The following is a 27,949-nucleotide window of genomic DNA, read 5'->3' on the forward strand; positions in this document are numbered from 1 at the left end:
GTTTGTAATAATGTAATTTATAGTGTATTTTCGGTGTGCATGTTCAAATGTGATTTACAATGAATATAAATGAAATTACAATGAAATATAATGAGACAGAAGAATAAGAGAAAATTTTGTACAATGAGATGGATTAAAATGATAATGAGCAGGAAAACTACAATGATGTTAGGATATCACAAGAATAAGGTGAGAGATATGATCACAAATACCCGGCCCCATCACAAACACTAGTGTATTGATACATGATACCAACAAGTAGTTGTCAATTATTCACACTATGTGGACTGTTTGCAAGTTGAAATATTCATTGATTACATGCTCTTCTGCAGTTTGAAGAAGTATAGTCACTGTTAGAGTTTACCATTCAGTCAATCCATTTACACCCACCTTATAAATAACATGCATCACTAATCATGGCTTCAAATATGTAATTTCATGTCCTGCATTAAAAAAAAAAAAATGAATATTTGGAAAAACAATCTCAATAATTAGAAAAGAGATTTGATGGACAAATAAGTCGAAAAAAAAAACAGAAACAAAAACACACTCACATTGTATTATATTGTGTTGAATTAACCACACCAAAGAGGTAATTTGTAAATGGACAACATGAAGATAAACCTTATTGTGAAACTAGTGGCATATATCCATAATGAAGACAACATACTTTGGATTTGGAGTTTGGAACACTGACAGAATTAGAAATTAGACCTATCCTAATGAACGTTGACCCGAATCATATTGTAAATGGAACTGGACACTGAACTCTCTTGATCAATAATTCCAATCACACATTCATTAATTTAAGCAGAGGAAACAATTTAGAAGGAAGGAGTTGTGAAATATTCATAAATTATTGATAATACTACCGGTACTAGATAAGTGTGTACAAGTGGAGTACGAGTTTATACGATCGGAAATCGATCGTGAGTGACTTGTGTACTAAAACGAGTTCGAGTTGGCCGTATACTCAGTTAGCTCATAATAAGCAAAGATAGATACGGGTACGGGGTCAAGGCGGCGCGCCGCCGGTGCTGGTTTTAATTTCCCATTTTGCACATGCATACAATGCATGCAGATTGATATGTTTGGCTTGATCTCCAGCTGCATTGCAATACGGATTACTGGGATCGTGTACGTGGCTTGCCAGCGTTAAATACTAAGTATGTAGTATAACAGCATTTAATTATAGACAGAATATGGCGCTTTATTTAAATCTCAGCAGAAGTTATACATGTATATGCACCCATGGAACTTCAAGAAATATCAGGAGTAGCAAGTTAAATTTCCGCCAGTGCGTGAAGCGGGGACTGAAAACTTCCTCACCCGGAGCTGCTGGCGACTCCGCCGACGCTGGCCGACCGGACAATGCTGCTGTCCAGCAGCACCCGCAGGTAAAACCGGGTGGCTGTAGTAGACTCTACCCTCTTAAACATGTGATCATGTATCCCAGTTCAGCTTTAATCTCATTCGGAGGAGGTTCCATATGTGTATATCACAAAACAACGACAATAGTGCTGTCTATGTGTTGGTTGTGTAAATGTAAAGTTTATGTGGTTAAACTGACCAGGCAAGAGTCAAGACACTCGGTGAGAAGTGAACACTGAACAGTAGGGGAAGTGTGGGAGAGTTGAGCCACTGGGAGAGTTGATCCAGGTCACCTCACATCTTCATAGTAACTGACAGCAGTCAGCCGATGCCATTTCTTGTTCATGCCTATGATTAACTATATACCAGTGTATGAGGCAGCGACGTTGGACGAAGCATGACAAAATAGTCAAAGAAAAACCATTTTTGGTCACCAAAAGTGAATGTCCACTTGTCAGATATGTGGTTTTCTCTCACACCTATGGTAGAGGATAAGTGCGAATCAGTTGGAGTAGCAGATAGTCTGTATATCATTTGTTTCTTTCAGCAAATTTCAACATGTTTGGTGTGGTCACTTTCATAGGTTTTGAGGGTTAGTTTAAATGGCGACTGTGGGGAGAGTTGTGCCAACGTGTGGAGGGAGAGTTGTGCCATGGCTAAACCCTGTATTCCAATGGCTCAGCCCTCAAGTGGCTCAACCCTCCCTTCAAGTGGCTCAATGAGTGTCATTTTTTGGTCAAAGAAACGGGTCTGCAATTGGATGAGGTGAGGAATATTGGAAAGGTATGTGGTGTTCTCGCCAGGGGTGACGCCCTACAGGCGGTTTCTTCTTCCTCACACCAAGAGTTGACTTATTATACGCAAATCCACTCAGGGTGCATCTAGAAATCCTGATCATGTGATCGTATAGGTGGACCCCAACAACATCCACATTATCCATCCGATGACCCGTAAGTCAAACAGATGCCCCGCCCCCTCTGTTACCATTACACCATCTTTCCTTAGATAGGTTTCCATAGTCATTTTCTTTTATAAGCCTGAACTTCTTAATATGATATGTAGGGCCTATAGCATAGTGGCTCAACTCTCCCAACCCCATGGCTCAACTCTCACCACATCAAGGGAGACTTGAGCCATTTTGCAAAATATTTTTGTTGAAGTGTCACCCCCAAGTTGTTTGTGCTAGGTGTCTTATTGGGCTATCATATTATGCCTGAATAGTTGTAGTATACACCAGCGAATGAATAATCCATAAATTGTGTATAGTTATTGAACAGTATCACTAAATGTAAAAAGTGGCTCAACTCTCCCACACTTCCCCTAACTGTCTAAACAGTTTATAAGTACCGGTACTAACGTTAGTAAAAAGCCAATATGTGGGACCAAGGAGGTGATACCTCCTTCATTATAACTTACTGTCCCAATGCCAATGTGGATGTTTCGACTGAACAATAAAAATCAGAGCACAGAGGTGATGCGAGGCAATGCGAGGTACAAATGTAGGCTAATGCAGGTAAAGTGATGCACAATTAAAAAATAACACTAACTGCGACCAGCCCGAACGCAAATAAGCTCCCACAGTATAACTGTGTACAACTTACAAGACAGGAGCGACCTGGGGTTAAATTAATACCAGAACTATGATCTGCTGTCCACCTTTTTTAGTTGTCGACACGAGGTAATGTGAGGGACGATTTTCAGTAGAAACAGAGTGCCGGCGCCTAATAAAATGGTAATGAAATTTGCGGTGTGCCAGATGTCTTGAATTCTCACCGAGAGCCTTATTCCCCGCATTGTTCAGCTTATCGTGGCATTCATTATATGGCATCCATGGCAGACCATGGCATGGAATTATGACCTTTTAAATATAATACATGACTTCCTGGTTAACCCGTCGAGGACAATTTGATTTTGCTACAACACGCGTTTCCCATAGACGCTTTATAACTGCCCAAGTATAGTCGGAACTCGTCCTTGACGGGTGAAGCTGCCTTTTTTTTTTTGTAAGTTCCCTACCCTGCATTCTTGCATATTTTATTCTGCAACAGAAACTATTCGGGTATCAGTAGTACTTTAAGCAGATGCAGGTGACAAATGTTTGTGCCAAATTGTGGTGGTGTGAGGCAATATGATGCATAGACTACTAGAAACACACTGATTCATTTACAAATGAATCTATGTAATTACAGGATATCCCAACAAATTACACTCCTTGTTCATTGCCTGACAGGATTGTATGGGTCTGTTCATTTCATTTGCCCACTCTATGGGATAGGCATACCGTACTAGCATCAGGTATATGTTTGGGTATAGTATTCAGCAATTAGTCGTGATGGAAGGTTAGCGGGCAGTGTTACAGACCTGTGAATGTTCAGAGTAATTTAGAGTATAGTTTACACTACCGGCACCCCACATGCCAGAGTTTAATGACTGTTTGAGTGGTAGCAAACAGCAAGAAAGCCCCATGGAGTAAGTAGTACATGTGCAACACAGTTGTACTATTAGTCTCTCAAGTAGTACCCCACATGTCACGAAGTGCAAGTTCACCATAAGTGTATGCTTTTGATTATTTGTCCCCACAAAAGATTTGAGAGTTGAAATACGATATTCTACATATGGGTTATTCAAGCAGATATGAAAAATTTATCATGCATTCTTGAACAATTCCTGGCTGCATGTATGTAAATGGATGTGCAGTGACTATGTAATGAAAAAAAAAAATATTTAAATGGAAACAGTACTAGGAGATGACTGAAATTCAGATGTCTCTGTCTGTAATTATGTTTCTCTGCAGGAAACAAGGAAACTTGATATGTCTCGTTTCCCAGTGTCAAACATCAGAAATTTCAGTATCATCGCTCATGTGGACCATGGCAAGAGTACCTTGGCTGACAGGTTGCTGGAGCTGACAGGTAAATTGCTTACAAATTATTTTCAATTGAGTCAACATAATTGCAACATTTGATAAAAATCTATACCCCATGGCTGTCTGCCTTGTAATAGATCCTGGAAAATTCTGGGAGGATTTTGTAGAATTGCTCTACAGTGAGACATGTTTTAGTAGGTACAATTGTATTCATATTCAAACAAAAGAAGGTTATAAAAGTAGTGAAATGATTAGTGAAAATTATCTTGAAACAGAAAAAAAACCCACCAACATAGATTCGTACGATATATTTATCAAGTGCAGTAGGCAGTCATAGTGTGCTTGAAATAGTTCACAGTGCCCTTGTCTTGAGCACATTTGTAGAAGTATTTTTTTTTTTTCTGCTTGCCCAAGATGGTGGATATTCACATTTACTCAGTAATGAAGCATTCAATTCAAACTGTGTACACATCATTATGTCTTTTAAGGAATGGCCGTACCACCCAAATATTTTTCTAGGTGTTTGAAAGAGGTGTCAGTGATGATAATGGTATTCCAGTTTATGTAATGTGTGGTCTACATGAAGAGGAGAGTGTGATAAATCTGCTTTTGCTGGTGAAAAGAACCGTCACATATTATTTTGAGGAATATAGAACTGGGCATGTTTTCTTCAGATTCTGAAGAAGTTCCTATTGATATTGGGATAACAGAAATGCAGGACAGAGAATGACTTCAAACTTGCAATCTACTATGGAGAAGAACCCAGAAAACTTTGAACAGAATGGCAGTGAAAGCAGAGAAGATTTTCTGCCTTTTTCAAAGGGCACATTTTCCATTCTGGCTTCATCTTGCATAGAATGCATCCATCATAAAGTTTGTTTCAAATTTTAAGTATCACAATAGATTCATCCACGGTTTGTATCTTAATTCATAGATTGGATGAGATGTCTGTGTCCTAATCTTACTCCTAGGCACCATTTCAAGAAAGACGGACAACAAGCAAGTTCTTGACAAGCTTCAGGTGGAGCGTGAAAGGGGAATCACTGTGAAGGCCCAGACAGCATCAATGATCTACCACTATCAGGGGAAAGACTACCTCCTCAACCTGATCGATACTCCAGTGAGTATATGTGTTCATTGATATATTTGTTTGTTTATATATCTTTTTGCTTGTTTTGGTTTGGTTTTGCATAGCCTGAAATGCTCCAATTACAATAGAATCAATAATACTAAAGGCATGCATAATAGCCTTTTTACTTTGCCTGTCACACGCTCATAGTAACAAGAAATTATGGTCTTTTGGAATATATGTATTGTATGGTAAATGTGCTTCTTGTTTATTTGTTGGGGCCCATCCGAGTTGTGCTCTGCTTATGATGGCCATCTCCTATATTTTGTATTTTCATCTCACCTATGATTATGGTGTACAGTAGTGCTTCTCTCCTATTATGTTATCAGGGACAGTATTGACTGTGGTCACTGGTGTTACTGATTTGACAATTCCTATCATATTGATTTGTGTCTTTATATATCTTTTATATTTATTTCTTACTGTACCTTGGAAAAAAGCAAAACTAAAGTCAAACTGGTCCAAACTATTATTGTTCCCATTCCAACTGTGCTCCTTTCTTTCCTGTCTGATATAGGGTCATGTGGATTTTAACTACGAAGTCTCGCGATCGTTGGCGGCCTGCCAAGGTGTGCTCCTATTGGTCGATGCAAACCAAGGGGTCCAAGCTCAGACCGTGGCAAACTTCTACCTTGCATTCGAATCAAACCTGGAGATAATCCCTGTTTTAAACAAGGTGAGGTCAAGCTTCGTTGTCATGACTACAGAAGTCCGTGGAGGCAAAATGGAAATGATGTGAATACTTCAATGAAATGTTCTTACTGTGCATTGCAGCTGAAGGAATTTGATCTTGTTGTTGTTGTTGAAAGTTTGCTAACCAATTAATTTTGCTCAATATTCTTAAACAATTCAACTACTGCACTCTCCATTACATAGTTGTGTTTGTTGTCATTTTTTTTTTTTTTTTAATAATTTTATATTCTGCAAATATATAGTTCTGAAGGTACATTCTTTCACCTGAGTTATGAGGAGCTGATGATGTCATGTGATGGACAAGTTGAGATAGTAAAATATACTTACACATATAGTTCTTGTCTAGTTTCACTCCGAATTTTTGTATCAATCAATGCACTGACAATGAAAGAGATTGTGCAATGCCTGTTCTTATGTTCCCTCCGCAGATAGATCTGAAAATCGCTGACCCTGATAGAGTGGCCGGACAGCTGGATACCCTGTTCGACATCAAACGGGAGGAAATCTTGCCCATCTCAGCCAAACTTGGGACCGGCATTGACCAAGTCTTGCCTGCCGTCATAGAGAAAATCCCACCGTATGCCATTCATTTTTATATCATCATAAGTGAAGTTGCTTCCATTGTTTCAGTCATTCTCTTATCCATAAAGTTACCATCAGTATTTTGGCAAGACTTGCTTATCTATTATTTAATGTCACATGAAAAAGGAATCTAGAGGAGTTGACTTGTGGAAGAGATGAGTTATAGAAATAAATAAATAAAAGCAGATATATCTGTTAATCATTCTGTACGGTCTTTGTGTAAAAACTTGCACAACTTTATGATAAACAAGTGCAGATGGGTGTGTTTGTAACTGTTCATCTACTACTGATATCCTATAGCAGTCATAGTTCTTGAACACTTGGTAATTTTTTGTTTTTGTTTTGATATGTTTTTGATCTTGTATTCTTTTGTCATACACACATAGAAACATGCCTGACATTTCCCTTTGTTTGTTGATGTATTTTTCCTCACCCATCCCAGCATGATGTAAGACCCCGTTTACAGTGCAAGGCTCGGCGGCGGCTCGGCCCAGCCCGGCTTCAGTGTAAACGCGCAAAAGGCCAAATGCGGGGCCAAAATTGGCCTCGCATTTGGCCTCGCTCTGGAGGTGGTCTCGGCCGCGGCCGAGCTCGGCCTTTTCTCAGTGTAAACGCAAACTGGGCCAAATGCGCGGCCAATTTTAGTCTGGCTTCCAAACCCTCTGCCCGTACTATTTCGCTATTCAGGATATTAACCCCCTCAACATCGAAAGCTAGTATAGTTTAAGGTGGTTTTGTCCTGCAAAAGATTTTTCCTTCGGCAAAGGCCTTTGCCCGAACGGCGACTTCGTCCCCACGGAATCCAGTTGGCAAAGGATCTGAAAACCAGACTATACCAAATTGCGTTTGTTTACAAGCAGAGCGCCACTATGACAAAATATTGAAAGGTTTGAATTAAAAGTGCGGCCGAGCCCAGCAGTGTAAACGGACAAAATTGCGAGGCTCGGCCGCGCAATTGAGGCCGGGCTCGGCCGTGGCCGAGCTGCGGCCGAGCCCGGCCCCGCACTGTAAACAGGGTCCAAGATTTAAATTTCTGTTGAAAAGAGTGCAGAAGTTGAAAAGGAATACAAGGTTCAGTTCAGCAATGCAATATTGTGTTTTGTATTGGAAATGTTAGGGGAATAAAAGGTTATAAAATGAATGTTTCCTGAATTCTGTACAGACCCCCATCCAGCTCTGAGCGACCAATGAAGGGTCTGCTACTAGACTCCTGGTACAACCAGTACAGGGGAGCTTACATCAACATGGCCATCTTTGATGGCATTATCAGAAAGGGGGATAAGGTCACATCAGCACACTCTGGAAAAACATATGAGGTCCATGACCTTGGGGTGATGCACCCAGACCCAGTGTCCACTGAGGAGTTGTGAGTAGATGACTACTTTGATGTCAAAAACTAATGAGTACAATGTATATGAAAGTTGATGAGGTTGATGACACAGTATGCCTTATTAACAGTGATTTTATGTATATCATATTTGCATTGCAAAGAGGGGGTTATCATATAAAGGTTTTTCATCAGTGTGTCATTTGCAAGGAAAGTGAGGTTCAAATGGAGCTGTATGTGACATCTTTTCATATATTCATTTGTGGTTCATGAAATATCAAACCTCATGTTATCCACATTTCAAGGGATTTATCCACTGTTGTCATGGTTATGATTGAAAAGAGCATACATTTTTAATGGTTAGATATGATATTGCTACATAAAAAGCTCAACTAATTGCGCAGCCTTCTAGTTTTGAGAATAGGTTGGTTACTATCAAGGAAAATGGTAAAAAATGAAGATTGCTCTAACTGTTAATATACTTACTAATACACAAGCACTTATGGTAAATTTTTCTTTGCTTGAACAGAATCAAATATGAACAAATCTAAGTTTGGATAATGTAACTGTATTACCATGGATTTCATCATGGCTACTACTAAAAAAACCTGTACAATCAGTGTGTATAACATCGAAGAAGGGTGATTTGTCGGCCTGTTGCAATAAAAACAACTCCGCTCTAGACTCATTAATTTGAATGGCGTATAAAAAGTGGAGTAATGTCCTCTAATGTTACAGTGATATCCATCATTGTGCTTCATACAGGTATGCTGGTCAGGTGGGTTATGTGGTTCCAGGGATGCACAACATCAAAGAGGCTCACATGGGGGACACCTTCTACCACCCAAACAGCCCTGTACAACCCCTCCCTGGCTTCAAGGCTGCAAAACCCATGGTGAGTCCACAGGTTGACTGCAATGCTGCCCTCTTGTGTTGACTCTCACTAGATATGTGCAGTATATTCCTCTTCTTGATAGTACAGTGGATGTTACATGTAGCAACAGAGACTCCAACCCCAAGCACCTTCTGATCTGGAGATTCTCCCGCCTGAAACCCCTAGAAAACAGGAGACTCCAAGTTGATGTGTGCGAAGCGCACATCATGAGCGTAAAGCGTGAAGTTTCTCGCGGCCGGGGTCCAGGGCCCGCTTAAGTGCCCTGGAAGCTCTAGGGTTCAAGATGCTCTCTTGTGCTATATCTAAGGCTTATTTTTCAACATACAATGGCAATAAGTAAGAAATCCTTTCCAACGGGAGACACAGAGCCAGGACGGGAGAAATTGAATCTGAAGCGGGAGAACGGGAGATTTTGCAAAAATGGGCTTTCGGCGGGAGATCTCCCGTCGAAAGTGGGAGAGTTGGAGTCTCTGTAGCAAGTATATTATGTTTTGCATCAGTGTTTCATTGAGATGTTGCATCCACACCACATAGATCTTCTCTCTTTTTCTCTCTCTCTCTTTTTTTTTTAAAAAGCCTTTCAGTCCTGTGCATACTGGATGTTATTCAGATTCATCTTTGTTCAGGATTTTTCGGATCAGCAGAAAATGCTTGAAAGATACTCAATCACCCATATTCCTTTGTGGAATGGTGCTCTGCTGTGTATGTTGCAGAGCCACTTTTCCAAATCAAAACTGTCCCAATGTGTGCTCACTTGCTTTTCAAATAAAATCTTTTTAGGTGTTTGCGGGTCTATATCCAATTGACCAGTCTGAGTACTTGTCTTTGCGGTCAGCCATCGAGAGATTGACCCTCAATGACAGCAGTGTGTCGGTCAGTCGTGACAGCAGGTGAGATTGGAAGTCTAATTGACATTCGTACTGTGATACCCTGTGATGAGGCTAAGTTCGGTGTGTGTGTGTGTGTGTGTGTGTGTGTCGGGGGGGGGGAGGGGGGTGAAAATAAGGGTTATTTTATTAAGCTGGCAGTTAAACCCACTATTCATTCATTATTAGTAAGTAGTGACAAGAAGAAGTGTTTTATACTAGTACTAGTACAACATATCTTACAGAGGGCCAAAGAACTATTTATGAATATTAGGGGAGGGGCTATCTTACTGGGAATCAAAGGAATAATGAGTGGGCCTCTCCTAACCAAGGGGGAATCTATTCTTATGGAGGTTTGTAATTTGATTTTTCAGATTTATTTATTTGTTTATTTGTTTATTAATTTATCTATTCATCTATCTATTCATTCATATAGCTGTTTATTTATTCCTGTATATATCTGTTTATTTATTCATTCATTCATTATTTTTTTTTTTTTTGGGGGGGGGGGGTACATGTGTAGTAGAAAAGTTATCATGGTCAAGTCATGGCTAAATGGATTAATGATAGCTACAATTTAGTTTTTATGACCAAATACTCATATGTGTTTTTGTATATTTTTTATTGCTGTGCTACATTCCCACTTCAATCCATCACTCCATCCATTGTCCTCCAGTCCAGCTCTTGGTCAGGGGTGGCGGTTGGGCTTCCTGGGCCTGCTACACATGGAGGTGTTCAATCAGCGGCTGGAGCAGGAGCACAATGCCAACGTCATCATGACGGTTCCCAGTGTCCCCTTCAGGGCCATCTTGAAGGACACCAAGGCCAACCGACAAGAGTATGGAGAGGAGCTGGAGTTCACTGTTTATAACCCTTCCGTGGTAAGAGGACCCTCCCCCTCCTCTTTTTGACAGAGGAATCCTTCAGAGTTGATTGGTACATTGCCTTTATGCCATCACAAGTCTTGAGATTTGTCTTACAACACATGTGATGTAGATATGATGCCAGTTTCTTGGTTTTGTATCCCATATTTGAAGTTTTTAGCCATCATCTGCAAGACATTGCCTGGGATCTCCATGGATGTGGACAGGAGGTACATGTAGCATGTATTGACTGCTCACACTATCTGAGCAACATGTAGCATATGCTTGATTCTCGTTGTAATAGCACACTTATAGTAACATTCATGAAATAGAATTCTTTTGTCTCAAGGGGACACAAGTATCTCTAAAAATCATGGACATACATAATCGGGTAGGATGCTTGTCTAGCAGTCAGAAGGTTGTGGGTTTGAATGCCACTTTGAATATGTATACTCATGATTATACCCATGAATTTTATTATGGCTATTTATGAAAACAATGGATAATTGATGCTTATTTAATGTCTTGATACCCAAGAATCATCAATTTGAATGAATATATTTTGTGTCCGACTTTTCTCACTGCAAGGCAGATGCATGAATACAAACAACCTCGTCTTCTTTAAGCCAACTATTACTGGTACTGCAAGATGAAGCATTGCGAAGATTGAGGTGGTAAGGGGTATGTAAAGGCTGGAATCTGTGATGCAATGTATTTGTTTTAGGACTTAATAGCAAAAAGTATTGCAATTTCTTTGAGATACATTTGTACTTATTTAGATAATATGTGCATGTGTGTCTTTAGAATAAAGTTTTATCCTGTTGTACATTACGCAAGATAGTGAATGAATATGTTTTGCCAGTTTCCAGATGCTCAAAAAGCAGAAGAGTACTTGGAGCCAATGGTGCTGGGAACCATCATCACTCCAGACGAGCACATCAGCAAAGTTTTGAGCCTCTGTCAGGTGAGTCCCAATGAATTTTCTCCATAATAGGGCTCCATTTCATAAAAGATGTTAGGATAACAACTCTTGCTGAAATGGCAACTTACCACAGCAACAGCCAATCAGGAAGATGGATTCTTGCTGTTACTGTGACATATGCTATTCCAGAAGGAGTTGCTATCATATTGCCTTTATATGAAATGGGGGCCCCTGATCTTTCATTTCAAACATGTCTGTGAAGGTGGAACAACATTCATTAACAATTTCCTTGCTTCAGTTGCTGTGTAGTACATACATGTATATTATTCTTCAATGAGGGAGTGAGAGTGTACTGGCTACACACTTCATGAACCTTCAGATTTCAGGCTCCATTACTGACTGCAAGAGATGTACTTTGGGGAAATGACAAAATTAATTCCCCAAGTGCCAATACATTTGGTAGAACCATCTTTTTCTGACTGCTTGGGGAAAATTCTTGGTCTCCAGTTCTGTTTACACCCAGGGGCCTAATTAATCATAACAATAACATCATACATGAAGGGAGAGAAGACCAGAAATTTAAAACTTAACCCATTGAGGACGAGTCCCGAGTACGTATACTCTTGCAGGTGTCTATGGGAAATGTGTGTTGCAGCAAAATCAGTCTGTCCTCAACGGGTTAAGAAATCAGACAAATTGTGATTTCTGCACAAGAAACAGACTATGAGGTTTCCTTTCTCTCGTAGGTGTATCAGTAAAAAAGTGCATTAACTATTTCATTCTTCTGCTCGGTTTGGCATTGGCATCTCCCATTCATTTGATGCCAATTTTAGGGGACTTAGTAGTCAAGATCAGTTTGTTGAAGCAAAGTCCTCCATGCATTCTTGCAGAGCAAGCGAGGGGAGCAGGAAGAGTACACCTACATAGACACGTCCAGAGTGCTGCTGAAGTATAGACTACCACTGAATGAGGTGGTGGTGGACTTCTTTGATCAGCTCAAGTCACTGTCGTCGGGGTATGCCAGGTGAGTTTTGAAACATGGTGTTAGTGTTGAACACCATGCATTGGTGTTAGTGTAACAACATATGTTGGTGTTCGTGTCATAAATATGAATTTACGAATTACCATAGTATTGGCATGGTGTATTTATTGTTGCACCGGGGCTGATGGGAAATAGTGTATCTCCTCTGGTATGGTTGGGGAATTTGCCTGATATTTACCTGGTGCATACTGGCGATGCTCAATATCAGCTGAAAAGTCTGTTTGGGTGTTATTGTCATTGAAGACACTGCAATGTATCGTGATTGTGTTGTATTGTACTATCATTGTTCCCATCTCAAAGAGTTTTGCATGATATCTTAATTGTTTTATATGTTCTGTAAAAGCTGTATTTCTGTGTACATATATTTCCTTGGAGTAGGTTACAGACAATTTTGTGAGATGTTGTTTTCACGATTTGACTATCATAAGTGCACTAATGCCTGTCTACATGAAATATTTTTGCATGTTGTTAACTTCGTGGCCCAACAGAGATTCGTGAAATTTGCAAAATTTAAACCCTCACAAAAATAACAGCTATGACAGTAAATTCATCTGTTGTTTCTGTGAAGATTGTAAGTACTGTACTAATTATTTTACAAGATGCACTACTGTATATGAGACATTGTGCTCATCATATGAGCTGTGTGTTTTGGTATCATAATGCACTCTGTTGAAAACCTAAGCCTGCCTCTCAATTCTTTTGAGTAGTTTTGACTACGAGGACTGCGGCTACCAGTCAGCCGACCTGGTCAAGCTGAGCATCCTGCTCAATGGCCGGGAGGTTGAGGAGCTGGCTACTGTGGTGCACAGGGACAAGGCCAGGGAGTCGGGCAAGGCGGTGTGCGGCAAGCTGAAGGAGAACATCCCCCGACAGCTGTATGAGGTGGCCATTCAGGCGGCGGTTGGGGGCCGCATTGTTGCCAGGGAGAACATCAGGGCGCTGAGGAAGAACGTCCTCGCCAAGTGTGTGAGTCTGCGGAGCGAATTGTGCTCTTTTGTGCCTGCAAATGTCTTGTGCTGGATATTATGCTTGCTGATACTGGCATACAGTGGAACCTCATAATGAGGTCATATATATAGCAAGATACCTGATAAACCAAGATAATTTTGCAGGTCCCATTCCTTTTGTATTTTTTAGTTTATATCTCTGATGTAACAAGTTACCCATATAATGATAAAATTTCAGTGGTCCCACGCAGCTTGCATTAACAAGGTTCCTCGGTATTCGTACACCAACCTTGAAAAATCGTATTTGAACCATTGGTTTTCGTTGTACAGTTTTGTGCTAGTTTTGTCATATACAACTGTTAAGTTACTAAAACAAACAAACAAACGAACAAACAAACAAACCCTAGAGGATATCATACCACTTATCCTTGAAATATCTACCATTTGTAAAATGTTGAGGAAATCAGCTTGATATACATATCTATCTATACCAACTTACATAAACACAAAGGGCAACTGTCACAGAATCAGAAAAATATATTTGGCATGCACACACACACTTGTGCAAACAGGTGCATCTATAAACACAAACACTTACACACAATTACCAAGGGTAACAACCACAAAACTTCATGACTCAAACAGTGTGGCACATTTTCGTCTAATGCTGATGTGTGCCAAACAAATTTATTTAGAAAGATGCAATGTTGATGATTTCACATACATGTATATGTGTAGTAGATGTGTTGGACAAAATTACTCATCTCATGAGGACAATATACTACTGTACAAGCTGAAATTTTCATGTACAGATATTTTCGCGAATTGCTACTAGGAGAACATTTTCACGTGTTCTTAATTTCGCGGTTGCGAGGTCAAACTGTGCTTATCTTTTCGCACGTTGTTATTTTCGCGGTTCAAAGGCGATTCGCAAAATTTGCGAAAATAAAACCACCGCGAAAATTTCAGCTCGTACAGTATACTTACAACAATCCAAAGTAATCACTATTGCTGCTTGGCACTACCGACAGGCAATTCATTCATTGTTTCTCAAGCTATTTCAGTTTTAATACATTTTAATGATCCCATGACATTCACCCAACACACAACTTTGTAAGGTATGGACCAGGTTCCTTGATGTCATAAAATGCATTGCATGAGGGGCAAAAAACAGTATGCATAAAATTGCATGTGATAATGAGACGTGGGATCTCGCACCTATGCCCCTACCCCCCATACATAGTGTTTTGCCCCTCAGCAAGTTGAGCCATGGCTTGACGACATCATTAGAATCTCGTCTAAAAGGCAGAGTTAAACTAAAGTCAGTGTTGTCTTCGGAAAATATGCTTACCTCAACTGTGTCAAATTTCTACCATTTACAAAAAAACAAAAAAACAAATGATGTGATGAATGTGTGTTATATACCCTTGTTTGAATGCACATACATGTATATGAAAATATATATATTTTTTCTTTTTTTCTGCATACCTTACTCTCTAAACTTTTTCACACAGTGTGGAAAAATAAAGCCCCTAAAAACAACACTTTTTTTTTTTCAGACACACAGTGGTTCTCACATGAATAACAGTTAAATATAAACCACACACCAATGAACCAACATTGACAAATACAAATGTATAACATGCAAACTAAATATTGCATAGCTTTAAAATAGTATACAATATTCCACATTATTTGTTGGAAACTTGTCTGTCAAGTATTTCCTCACTTTAGGGAACTACATGTACCCCCCCCCAAAAAAAAAAGAAAAAAAAAAGAAGAAAAAAAAGATAGTATGATTATGGAGTATGCCATATCTTACAAGTAAAAAATTGTCTTTATGTCATGACTAAAATTAAACAATGTAGATTAAGACTCTGCTGTGAATGTCATGTCATGTCATCATTGCTGGAATTTTGTTTTTCATCTGCCCCTCTTATCATTTTATTATTAGCATATACCTTTTTAACTTTTCTGCAAGCTATCAATCGCACTTCCAAATGCCAAGAATATAGAATGTATAAGTAGTTCTCTGTTAACCTCACACAATTAATATAATGTCATAACTTTGACAAAGCCAACCATGATGGTATCTGAAATTGTGATATTACTACTATCACAATTTCTACTATTACTACTACACGTACTATATACACGTTCTATTGATGATAATAACAATGATAGTTGATATTTATGCAAATTCTCTTCCACTGCATACAATTCCAGAGTTGTAAATGGCAAGCCAACATGCTTCAAACACCCTATACAGTGCACTCTCTTTATAACGAACACAGTTATACATGTAACTGAATTCCGCTTACAACAAATTATTAGCTATATATCTTTATATACTTTATTTGTTCAGTTATAAAGAAATTTTGATATAATGAAAAAGACACTGCCAGATCCGAGGACTTCATTGTAATGGGAGTCGACTGCATCACTTAAGCTACACACACTGAGATGTGGTAATTATGTATATATTATCTGTACTGTATATGAAAGTTTTTAGTTGACATGACATGATCAAGTTCTCAGTGATACAGAAATCAGTACCCACATTTTTGGTGCCAAGTTAATCATTAAATGTCTTCTATGTTTCATATCAGTACGGAGGAGACATCACACGGAAAATGAAGCTGCTACGACGCCAGGCGGAAGGGAAGAAGAGGATGAAGAAATTTGGCAATGTGGATGTTCCAAAGGATGCATTCATCTCCATCCTCAAGAGGTGACAAAGGAAATCTTCAAAGATCCAAGCTTTTGACTTTGACTCTTGAGCTGATGCTTACCTAGATGGCATGGACTTGGATAATGCAACTTCAGGGTGTTTCAGCCTCCTGTGAACAACTCCAGAAACTCTGCATGCCCAGATATCGCATCAACATAGGCACCAAGAATGATATGTCGGTGGTGCTTTCAACTTAATGGTCATCAGAAGACAGTTCTGGACAGAGGCCCAGGGACATCCAGAGAGTCTCCTCTAAAGTTTCCATACAGCGAGATATGTAGATCGATTCATGAGCCCATATACCCCATGCAGTGGCAGTGTTGACATCCCTGAGGCATTGTGGTAGTTGCTCCTTTTGAAAATGCAAGAAAGAATGATGAAATGTAGCCACTAAGAATACATAATATACACTGTATGCCTCTGCATTATTTCATTGAAAGTATAGAATGCTGTTTTAAGTTGCCATAATTGAAGACATGTCATTCACAAGGGTTGACAATTTGACAATTAAAATTCTTTTTTAAACAAAGGGAAAGAATATTTTGTTCACAATTTTGATATTATCAAGAACTACGGATGCATAATTTATATTTCATGGCAATTTCAATTTTATTGAAAAAAATGATGCAATAGATTGCAGTCAGATACTGTATTGATTCCTAAGATACTGGATATGATTTGATTAGTTTCTTCCATTTAAGTCAGTTCCAATACGAAGTCATGAAATGCCAAATAACATTGCAGTCTCCTGTGGTGTACATGATGTCACAGTTGAAGTACTCTGCTTCGGCAATCATACCTGCACTTGCTTTGGTACAGTTCTGCTAACTGTTCTCAAATTGTTCTGACAAAATTTCCTTCACTTAGCCTGTCTTAATGCTATGAAAATAAGCCTAAATTAAATTAAGGATAACACCATGTTTGTTTCCTTGCTGTGTGATTTTGAGTGAGAAAATGGCCTTTTATATCCATATGTACAGCTGCATGCTTATTTTCACTACTGTATCATTTGGCAGACATTTATCAGTTTCTATCAGCCAGCAACACAATAAATAATATTTAGAGGTGAAAGGAAAGACAAATGTCATTCTGCTGTAAGCTTAGCAAGCAACCACCCCTCTCATCTACACAAATAATTTGGGGTCATATGCTCCCCTATTTAATTAGGCATAAATTATTACCAGATACTGTCAAGCAATATATATCACAGATGAATGAATTTTACAGATTTACTCTAATTCATGACAAAGATGGCAATATTGAAATAACCACAGGTGATCAGATTTTGTTTCTGTTCTTTTGACACTATAATGACAACAATTTCTTCATATTTATCTGAGTTTCCTTTGATCTGATCTTGATTGGTGCTTCAGGTTCAACGTGAAATAAATTCTCTTGCATATTGAAGTACACTTTTCACATGTAGCAATTTCTGTAAATTATGAGGGAGAAAAAAATTCATGTAAGGCAATACTCACCAGTACATTTTGTTACAGTTTGCAGAGAATGTGGCTACTTTGATGTTTCGTAGAGGGCAGCAAAGACTGGCTGTATCTCAGGTAGCATTTCCGTGGTTGTCATGCCCCGCCCCATCTTGTGGAAGGCCCTCATCGCACATCGCTTTGTCAGGAGACACGCCCCGTAGGCTGCACAGAGGGTGGGGCCAAAGGCTGCAAGGTACTCACTGCAGGGCATACACACACACAGATACCAAATACTCAGTGCCAAGACTAGAAAGTTCCATTATTGTTATTCAAATTAGTGAAATTCTTCCGTCAAGATGTTTTTCATTGCAACTGATCCATTATTGTTGCTCACAACATAATCTTGAGACTTCTATATTGGAATCTAGACCATATTCAACTGGTTAATCCAAAAATTGCTCTCCTTTCATTTTTAAATAAAGCTCACGAAATGTGGCATTTGAAGCAGAATATTTGAAACTTCTATACGCACATGAAAATTACACTTATATTTTAGTTGTTAATCAATATCACATACTAGTGATCTATTTCACACAAGATCATATCAATACAAAGATGCTTTCTCCTCTTTCCTGTATCATGATGTGTCTGGTAAATATAACATGGCAAATGCTAGCACCATAACAGGGAAATTATCAGAAGTTGGTACAGTGCACCCCCGTTACAACAAACACGGTGAAAATGAAATTACGGTTACAACGAAATAAAAATTCAGGCCGTAACGTCATCGGCTCTATGTATCTTAATTGTTTATTTGTTTGGTTTTAACGAAATTTCGATGTAACGAAGAAAACAGCTGGTCCCGAGGACTTTGTTATGACGGGAGTCCACTGTACATGTATGATAAATGTAATCAGATTCCAGAGTGCATCAGCATCATCTTCCAATGCACCTTAAGAGAGCACTCTACAGGTGTTCAGTTCAAATGGCTCATTAACATACTTGGTAATGGCCTCCTTGTCCTGACATGCCTGATGAGCCCAGAAAGTGAAGACGCCCATGGTTCCTGAGAGGATGTCGCCCTGACCGCCACATCTACGAGGACATCCCTCACCACAGCAGACCAAAACTAGGAAGAGATACAAAATCACAATTCAATACACAACACAGTACTTAGCCTCTGCATGAAGTTGCTACCAACCGGAGAAAATTAATGGATACATATCCTTGGGCCACATTACATAGAACTATTACATACATGTATATTTTTTTTCAATCAATGGTGCCTCCACAATTAATAGCACTTCCATAGCAACACTATTCCACAGCCGGTCAAAGACAAGAAATCACTGTAGAGTTGCCAATGATTATCAAGTTGCCAATTTTATGCTACAGGGCCATGGACTTCATTTCTTTGCTGAAAGTGCTTGTCAATGAATAGAGATTTATACCTCATCCCCCTTAATCCCGAATGCGTCATCATGGCCTTCCTCTTTGACTGAGGCACACTGCTACACCTGACTGGGCTTAGTAACAGTACCACCAGGTGCAGTTTAGATGAATTACTGGCTGCTTAATGGAAAAGCTTGGAGAGTTTAGCTACGTGTCTGGGCACATGAAGAGTAACGAAGGATTTGAGTATATAATCTCTTTGAAATTAACAATTTTCGCCTGTTTATTTGGTACTCTGGTTAACTTTGTAAAATCTGCTCTCAATATCACAAATATAATAAACCTATTGTCTCTGACAAATGACCATTCCCCGCAAATTTCCTGCCTCAAGCATCCAGTTCCCATTACCATTGTACCAGTATAAAGCAGCCTACAGATTAAGAAGGGGGCATTGTGTATTGCATCCCAACTGAAGTATTCAAAAACTTTCAAACGATAACATCTTCCAGAGGACAGCTGACTTGTCTGATGACAGGCATGAACTCCAGATAAGTGAAAGACAAATTTCTTACTGGAAAGAATGCGTGAGAAAGTCCCTCATCTTTGCTCTCAATGATAATGCACGTCATACAGATTTCTTTACGGCTTTAAGCTGTCAACCAGCAATGAATAGAGAGACTGCTTATTTTCAAAATGATCATCAATGAAACAACATAACCAATACAGTTGTACATCTTTCACTGTCCCACTGCTAAAAACAAATGAATTTCTGACATATACTTTCTGAAGTAGCTGTATTTTCACAGATATTACACTGTAGTTTGTGTTTTGAAGCATATTTGGATATTTGGAAATGCTGGTCAAACAGGGGAATGTTTGCAACATATATTCAGACAGTTTCCAGGAAGTTTATATAGTCTTTAACTGCCTGCTGACTACTGTATACGCCATACGTTTCGTGAGTCAAAATTTTCGCGAATCGGGAATTCCTGACGATTTCACGAGTGGTTAAATTCCCGATCGTGGAGTCCTGTACTAAATGGAGAAGTGTACACGCGTACGTCACATTCACATCTGGATCAGAGTCAATATTTTTGTGTGACTTTAATTTCAGGAATTGCACCCGACTCACGAAATTCACGAAAATAAAAACCTTGCGAAATATTTGGCGTATACAGTACTTGTAATTAGCATTAGAGACACCATATCTTATAGAAACATGCGCATACATCATAGATATTGGCTGAAATTAAAATTTACCATTGTGCCCGTCAGAAATGATGTCATTCTCTCCCTTACGGCAGACGGTCACATGACCCAGGGAGCGACACAGTTCCATCACATCTTTAATGGGCTCCATTGGATCTGGGTCTACTCCCACCTTAGAAAGCAAAGGAAAGACTAAAAATACATGAAGATATCCCACAATGGAAATGTGTGATTACAGGAGGTAGTGTAGCAGTGTCTGGAAGACATCTCATTTGCAGACTTTCTGCTTCATTTGCACAAATTTCCATGCTTCCACAAAGAGACATACATAATTATTTGTTCAAAAGTTTTCTTGCCTACCCTTTAGATAAAAAAAGAAATCACTTGTGCAGTTCAGTTTTGGTAAAAAGCAGATTTGACACAGCAATATACCTGATATAACATGTGGTCCACTATATGGAGCAAATTCTTTGGCTCTCATTGTTTATGATTACTGACATATCAAACTTTCTGATCACAGTGAACACAATTTCTTGTCCCATGAACCTTGTATTCTGAAAGAAACTGACACAAAATAGATGGACTGATAAGATTTTGTATCACGGACAAAAGTCAAAGGTCTGTGATTGTGGCTGAAGAGCCAAAATACTGTTGTTTGAGCAATTATTCAGGAGATCATTTGGTCAGATCCTGCAGAAAGCATGAGCAACAATGAGGTCATTTACCAGCTTGACTGTGGAATAGATTATTAGAGAAGAATTTGTGGTCACATAATGAAATTTCACAGTTCCATAATTATCTGAAAAAAAAATATGACTAAAACATACATAAGACGTACATTATGATGAATTTTGTCAGTGTCACGATTTCAAGGATGTATTCTGATCATGTGTTTTTAAAAATCAACAGTTAATACTGACATTAATATTCTTTGATGAAATGAATGTGTAATAACTCCTGAGAGATTTGAAGATAGTACATAATTTGATTGGATAAGTTGATACAACGTGGAAGAAAAATAGATGAATTGTATGGAATAGCTCATTACTGCACTTACCACAGCCTTGAAAAGATGTTTAAATTCTACCACATTGGGAGTCAAGATTGCCTTCTTGTAGTTAGAGATGAGTTCTGGAGACTGTGTGAGAAGAAATACTCCATCCTGCAAGAAAGAAGAGGAATACCCCAGGTCAAGGGTTACATTTCAGGAGATGGGAGTCTTAATGTCCTTCAGGCACATTGCTGTCATCTCAACACAACAAAGTAATTACAACACTTACAGGTATTTGGCATTCAGAACAAAATGTCTCATACAGTAGTAAATGCTTAATGTAGTTAGTGTTTATATTGTGCAGGACTAAAATTTCATCTCAAGTAAATCTCTCATATCTGTTTTTTTTTTTTCCATCATAAGAGATGAGGGGAAAAGACATCTACCTACAAGGATCAAAACCTACATTGATATACCTACAAGCACAGTATAATACTGCAGTCATAAATTTCTTAGTTTGCTTGACATTCTCTTGTCTTGTACAAAGAACTTTTTATAAGTTCAAACACAAAGGGAATATTACATTTTCTGCTTTTAATCAAAATGTCTCAAGGGGATTTGCATCTACTACTAAGAGCAATTAGTTCTTGTTTTTCTTTTTACAATATAGTATATCATAGAAGTTGTGAAAAAGACATTACTCCAGCAATTATACACTCAGGCAACTTCCATGATATCTAGTTATAGGTGAACACACAAAGTATATAAAGATGCATAGATAATAATTTGGGGACCTGAATTTTACTCCGTTATAAGAAAATTTGATTATGTTTGTTATACTGGGAGTGCATTTCACAAAGTTCTACCATGAAGCTACAATACATTTTGTACCTCAATGGCTCTATAGTAAGCAAATAATCAACGTTGGTGAAGGTGATGGGACAAACTATCACTTCCGAGGCGATCTGGATGTAGCTATCTTTCTGAAGCACAGCTGAGGAAAGATAGCGTACACATTCAGATTGCCGAGGAAGTGATAGTTTGTCTCACTGCCTGAAACTAAAAGTTGATTATTTGCTTTATATTCCACATCTTAGGGTCCTAGAAATTCCCATTTTATTCCACATCTGAAACCGTTTTAGCTGTCTTTGGGTATCCTTAGGGCTTAGGCTACATGTGCGCGTAGATGACAAAACAATGAATTTGCTGTGCGCACCGCGCAGCACCAAAGTGAAAGTGCGTTGCACTGTGTACTGCACTGTGTCCACAGTGCAACGCACTTTTATTTCGTGCGTACTCGTCTTGCATTAGGACTGTGTGGACTGTGTGGAGATCAGCAAAACAAAAGGGACTATCAATATAGAGTGTAACAAACTTTTCTTCTTAGGTGATGTGATGGGCAAAACTACACTTCATCATGTGATCAGCTCTGGACCAATCCTATTGCAACATTCTTTGTATGTGGGATATGACAAATTATAATCTATGCTGGTACTCAGATATGTGAGACAAAGTTATCAATGATATTCAAAGATGAGTATAATCAATGGAGAATGAACTTACTGCATCAATTACAAGAGGTAATTCCAGTTGTCTTGCTGCAGAAATGACACTCTACAAGATAAAGGTAAACAGGGTTATAAATTCCATGCATGAAAATGGTATATTGTACATTATATGGACTAGTGTCTCCATTCCCTTTTGAAAAGACAAAGAACAAACGGTCCCATTATGAAACACTTGCAGTAACCTACAGTTTCAAATTGACTTTTCAGAATGTTGTTCATGTATTACATGAGGGCCAGCAATTGATAGCTCTGATTAGTCATTTATGGGAACACTTTTTACAAGACTATGCTTAAGATTAATGAACTGGTACAACCTTTATAAGCCTATAATCAGTATTTCAGCTACAGCAAACATGCATCTATGGTTTGAGAATACATGTAGGCCTAAATGACTGCTAAAAATGAACAGTCAAGGAGATGTCTGCCATGAACTGCCATGTTTACATTTGTGCAATGTTCACAAGAAGTTTGTAAAAATTTACGAAATGAGAGATAACTTGAATCTCACCTTGACAGTTTCTAGAAGTCCCTGGTCACGGCCAAGTCCAGGACCAATCACTACTGAATGCATGCGAGGGAGCCACTTCCCCAACTCTGCCACTGCATTGGGCGCATCTCTGGTTTTGTATTTCATTTTTAGTGCGACAAAATGAGAAAAGTTATACCTCTATCAAAACATTATGCACCACATGCTATACTGCACAATAATGTGGTTACAAGATTATGCAACTTTATGAAGTCTTCAAGATCCAAGTGATACTGAAAAACACTACATGTAAAAAAAAAAAAAAAAAAAATGGGCTTGAAGGGAAGGTAAACCCAAAGAACAATGTGGATTGAGTGAAAGCAGCAACATTAGTAGAACACATAAGTGAAAGTTTGAGGAAAATCGGACAATCGATGCAAAAGTTATGAATTTTTAAAGTTTTGGTGTTGGAACCGCTGGATGAGGAGACTACTAGAGGATATGACGTATGAGTGGACAACAATACAAAGAAAATATAAAGGAAATTCCACAAAAATTCACTTTTCTAGAATTATAAAAAAACAATGGACCAACCGTTTTCAGAAAGCAGGGGGAATAATTGCTACCCTTAACATATATCAATATCAAGTTGATGGAATTTGTAATTTTCATGAAAAATGGATTTTTGCAGAATTTTCTTTATATTTTCTTGGTATTGTTGTCCACTCATACGTCATAACCTCTAGTAGTCTCCTCATCCAGCGGTTCCAACATCAAAACTTTAAAAATTCATAACTTTTGCATCGATTGTCCGATTTTCTTCAAACTTTCACTGATGTGTTCTACTAATGTTGCTGCTTTCACTCAATCCACATTGTTCTTGGGGTTTATCTTCCCTTTAACAAATGTTGAAGTGCCTTTTAGAACTTTTAGAAGGAGTTGTATCTTATGGTAAATCATTTGGAAAGAAATGTCTTGTCACTCTCAATTCCAACTTCACCCACTTCATGAAGTGTCCTACCCACAAAGCTCATTCTGTGAGAGACTATCATAACTATTACATGCTGTGGATTGTCAATCTCCAAAACCCTAGAGCAGTTCATGCATCTTTTGAGAATGTAGTCGTTTGGAAAACACAGGCCCCACAGGCACTTGGTGAACCACACATCTTTGCACACATAATCAGGAAAAATATTCATAATTACACAAGGCTCACGCTTACGCCTGCTACTTCTGCAGAAAGGAGACAGAAGTGGGAGATGGGGATACCTTGGAGTCTGAGAGCAAGATTACAATTTTGTATCCTGAATACCATTCATCTAAAGATAACTCGCATGATGAAACTCAGAATGTTGGATACATTTAAAGAGAAAGTGGTCATCTTTCATGCTGAATTTAGTCTGTAGTAGTTTATACTAAAAAGTGATCAAAGCTGATGGTCAAAATTTGAATAAAAGCAAGAATAGCCACAAACTTAAAGGACCACATCAAGAAGTAAAAATATTAACTACAATATATCTGTCCAACTTACAAGCAAGGATGCACGATGAGCTCTGGACTGTAAGACTTGATGACTGGTGCTGCATCCCCCGTACAGAATATGTGTGAAAGATCACATCCCTACAAATGAAGATGGACAAAATTCAAGGCAATATAATTGTACCTGTACATGGAAGGCCCACTTCAAACAAAATGCAGAGGAGTGAGCACTGAATCCATTGTTTTATTCTATGTAGTTTCTTGAGTACTTCAGAGTTTTGTTACTTTTTTTTTTTTTTTTATGGTAACATGGAAGATGAAAGAAAAAAATGGAGGTGGGGAAGGGTAGTTTTATGATAATTGTGTATTATCCAGCTTTTGCTGACATAGTACAGATCAATTCCTCAAACTGTAAAACTAGTTTTGCTGTCAAGATCAATCTGCATAGTGAGTTGTTATAATTAACAGTCTTTGACTATCATTTTCATGTTACTGTATCACTGAACCATGAGGTGGTCTGTTCTCATTCTCTGGAAATAGGTGAACACTACCACACTCTTGTGAATTCCCAGTATATAAAGTCAGCTTATGCCATCAGACACATGAAAAAGGAATAAAGCAGTATAACTAACTGCATCCACATAAACCATGCACAAAGTTCTTCTGATGGTTATCATTCAAAACTAATAAATATGAGGGGTAAATGAAATAATGCCCCACTGCTACATGACTAATAAAAATAAAGTGTGTGCGATACAGGCGAAATGAGGATGATAAAGTTTAGTGGCATTTCAAAATGACATGATGATTGGTAGCCACCTATTTATCAAACCTTTTTTACTTTACTTGGGTTTGTCTATACACCCATCTTTCTATCAACATTTGGGGAGGGGGAGGGGGAGGGGGAGGGCAGAATCTGCCCCGCTTGAGATCTCGACCATCAGTGGCACGATTGCTATGAAATTTGGCACACGCGACACCCATGTCATAATTTACAAGATTGTGTCTAAAGATTTTTTGAAATTATAAATTTTTTATTTGAATTTTGATCAATCAATTATACAAATTAAGCCCAAATCTCCTTAGCCTGTCAACCGTTGAGGATGGGTTGATTTTGCTACAACAGGCATTTCCCATAGACACTTGCCCGAGTATACTTGTTTTAACATTATATTGAACAATTGTACATCATAAAAACTTCCAAAAGTAATTTAAATTCTTATATACTTTGTTTTGGATTTTGTTCTGTATTTCTTTGTTTTTCAGCTTTAGCTTTTTCTTTGTTTTTTTTTTTATTGGAAATTGTCACTAACCACTTTTCTACTACAACTAGCATAAACTCATTCAAGGAAAGTGATTTATGGTAAAAATACTCGGGTTTTCTTGAGTTTCATGACAGAGCACTGTTTTCCATAGGAATCATACACAAAATCACAAAATTGTGCCCATTTTGGGGTGCCATACAGTTACAAAAATGGGTGTGGTTTCAAACGGCATGAGATGGCGTTGCAAATTTGGTCTCAAAAGTTGCACTAGACTCAAGAAAAAAAGTCAAGAAGCCTCATAATTAGGTTTTCTTGTGTTGCAATAGTATTGCCCCCCCCCCCCTTCCCCCCTGGCCCTACAGGGTTGAGATATTATTATTACCACTCTGAAGGCTGAGATGGCAGAAAAGAACGGCGCTCCAGTGTACTCCCGGCAACCACCAATAGTAGCGATTCGTCCATCCTGACCTTTGTGTTTGCCATAGGTCAACGGGGGCACAACAGACCGGACCATGTTGATGATGTGACCCCCGTCAGTCAGAGTGGTGACAACATTTTCACCAGCAGTGCTCAGTGCTGCAGCTGAAGAGGAAAGTTCACACACTGCTATCTTTGGTTTATATCACTCCCTTTTGACATCAGTGTGTGGTTTTTTTTCTAAATTCAAAGCCCATGCTATTTGATGTACAGAAATTAAAAGATCAAGATGATGTCGAAATATTATTCAATGTAAAAGAAAGAAAAAATGACACAGTTCAATATAACTTTGCAAGAAAAAATAAATCAACAAAAAAGTCCATACTCATGCAAGCCACAAAGACTTGCTGCACGATAAAGATATGTCAGTACAATGTAAATCACACTAGCAAAATCCCCTCCTCCTTCTGCAGAGACATTGTAACCACATACAAGTAAGGATATGATGTCTTTACCTCCTGTACCTCCTCCCATCCGAGCAAGGAGCTGAGACAATATTGTCTGAAGGGTGAGCATGGTTTAAATGAAGATTTGCTTTGCCAACAGAAGACAACTTTTGTGGATGATGCTCTGGGTCTCTTCTTGTTCCTGTAAACAACAACAACAACAAAGATATAATTAAACACAGATCATCAGTAAAATAATGGATTTTGGGAGTCCACTTCTTGCATCTGTGCATTAGCAGGCAAGGTTAGGTTAGGGTTAGGGTAACCCTAGGGTACTCCTTGTTCACAGTTATACTTCGCATTCGGGCTGGTCGCAGTTTAGGGTTGTTATGTTTAGGACATTAGAAAATCTTTCTGAAAATAAAAAAAAAGACATTAAAGATCGAAGTCTGACAAAGAAAAAGAATTCAAGAAGGAAGGATGAAGCAAAATATGCTTTGCTGTGTAAATCAGCCCTGCTGCTGTATCAATCTCGTGTAAATAATGCCATTTGGTGGGGCCACATTCACAAGTGCAATAGTAACGTGGCTGTCGTCATGGTCGTGGGTTTGTGGTTGTAGTGCAGTGGCATGATGGGGCCAAATAACTCTCCTCTAAGATTATAGAGCGTGAATATTGGTCAGCTGGTGAAACACGTCACTATTATTACGTGAAACAATAAATATAAAATACTTGTAAAATTAGATTTATCTTTCTTACACTGACACTAACAGTAACTGCCACTGCACTAGTAACTGCGGGTGCCGATACATCAAAAACAATACATGGGACCGAAAAAAACATGGACGTCTGTCCTTGGATTTACTAGTTGGGAGTAAATAACACGATACAGACCTCGATAGTTGTTGACGAGGGATAAGCTATTTATAGTTGCATAAAACTGTTAGGGAATATCAAAAATATAAAAATGCTACAAATTCGAAACGAAGACTTAAAGCGCGAAAACGTCACCTAATTACAGTGCTGAGTCGTCTGCTCGCTCTCTCGTACAGTTTCTA

General features: G+C 38.6%; 2 protein-coding genes across 2 annotated transcripts; one reads left to right on the top strand and one right to left on the bottom strand.

The window, feature by feature from the left end:
* Positions 1-1,180: 1,180 nt before the first annotated feature.
* Positions 1,181-16,246, top strand: LOC140235527 (translation factor Guf1, mitochondrial-like). Its single transcript, XM_072315551.1, has 13 exons — positions 1,181-1,397; positions 4,166-4,283; positions 5,209-5,357; positions 5,884-6,042; positions 6,488-6,636; positions 7,804-8,007; positions 8,734-8,863; positions 9,644-9,753; positions 10,406-10,610; positions 11,455-11,556; positions 12,405-12,538; positions 13,264-13,522; positions 16,113-16,246. The coding sequence occupies exons 1-13, from the start codon at positions 1,203-1,205 to the stop codon at positions 16,236-16,238; spliced, it is 2,040 nt and encodes a 679-aa protein (XP_072171652.1). The 5' UTR covers positions 1,181-1,202; the 3' UTR covers positions 16,239-16,246.
* Positions 15,140-27,949, bottom strand: LOC140235528 (ATP-dependent (S)-NAD(P)H-hydrate dehydratase-like). The gene is made up of 11 exons (XM_072315552.1): positions 27,903-27,949; positions 26,961-27,093; positions 26,411-26,610; positions 24,816-24,904; positions 23,327-23,435; positions 22,814-22,864; positions 21,317-21,421; positions 20,311-20,431; positions 18,661-18,787; positions 17,713-17,918; positions 15,140-16,586 (listed from the first exon to the last, which is right to left on the bottom strand). The coding sequence occupies exons 2-10, from the start codon at positions 27,019-27,021 to the stop codon at positions 17,747-17,749; spliced, it is 1,035 nt and encodes a 344-aa protein (XP_072171653.1). The 5' UTR covers positions 27,022-27,093; positions 27,903-27,949; the 3' UTR covers positions 15,140-16,586; positions 17,713-17,746.

This window comes from Diadema setosum, chromosome 11, assembly GCF_964275005.1.
Source record: "Diadema setosum chromosome 11, eeDiaSeto1, whole genome shotgun sequence".
Lineage (NCBI taxonomy): Eukaryota > Metazoa > Echinodermata > Echinoidea > Diadematoida > Diadematidae > Diadema > Diadema setosum.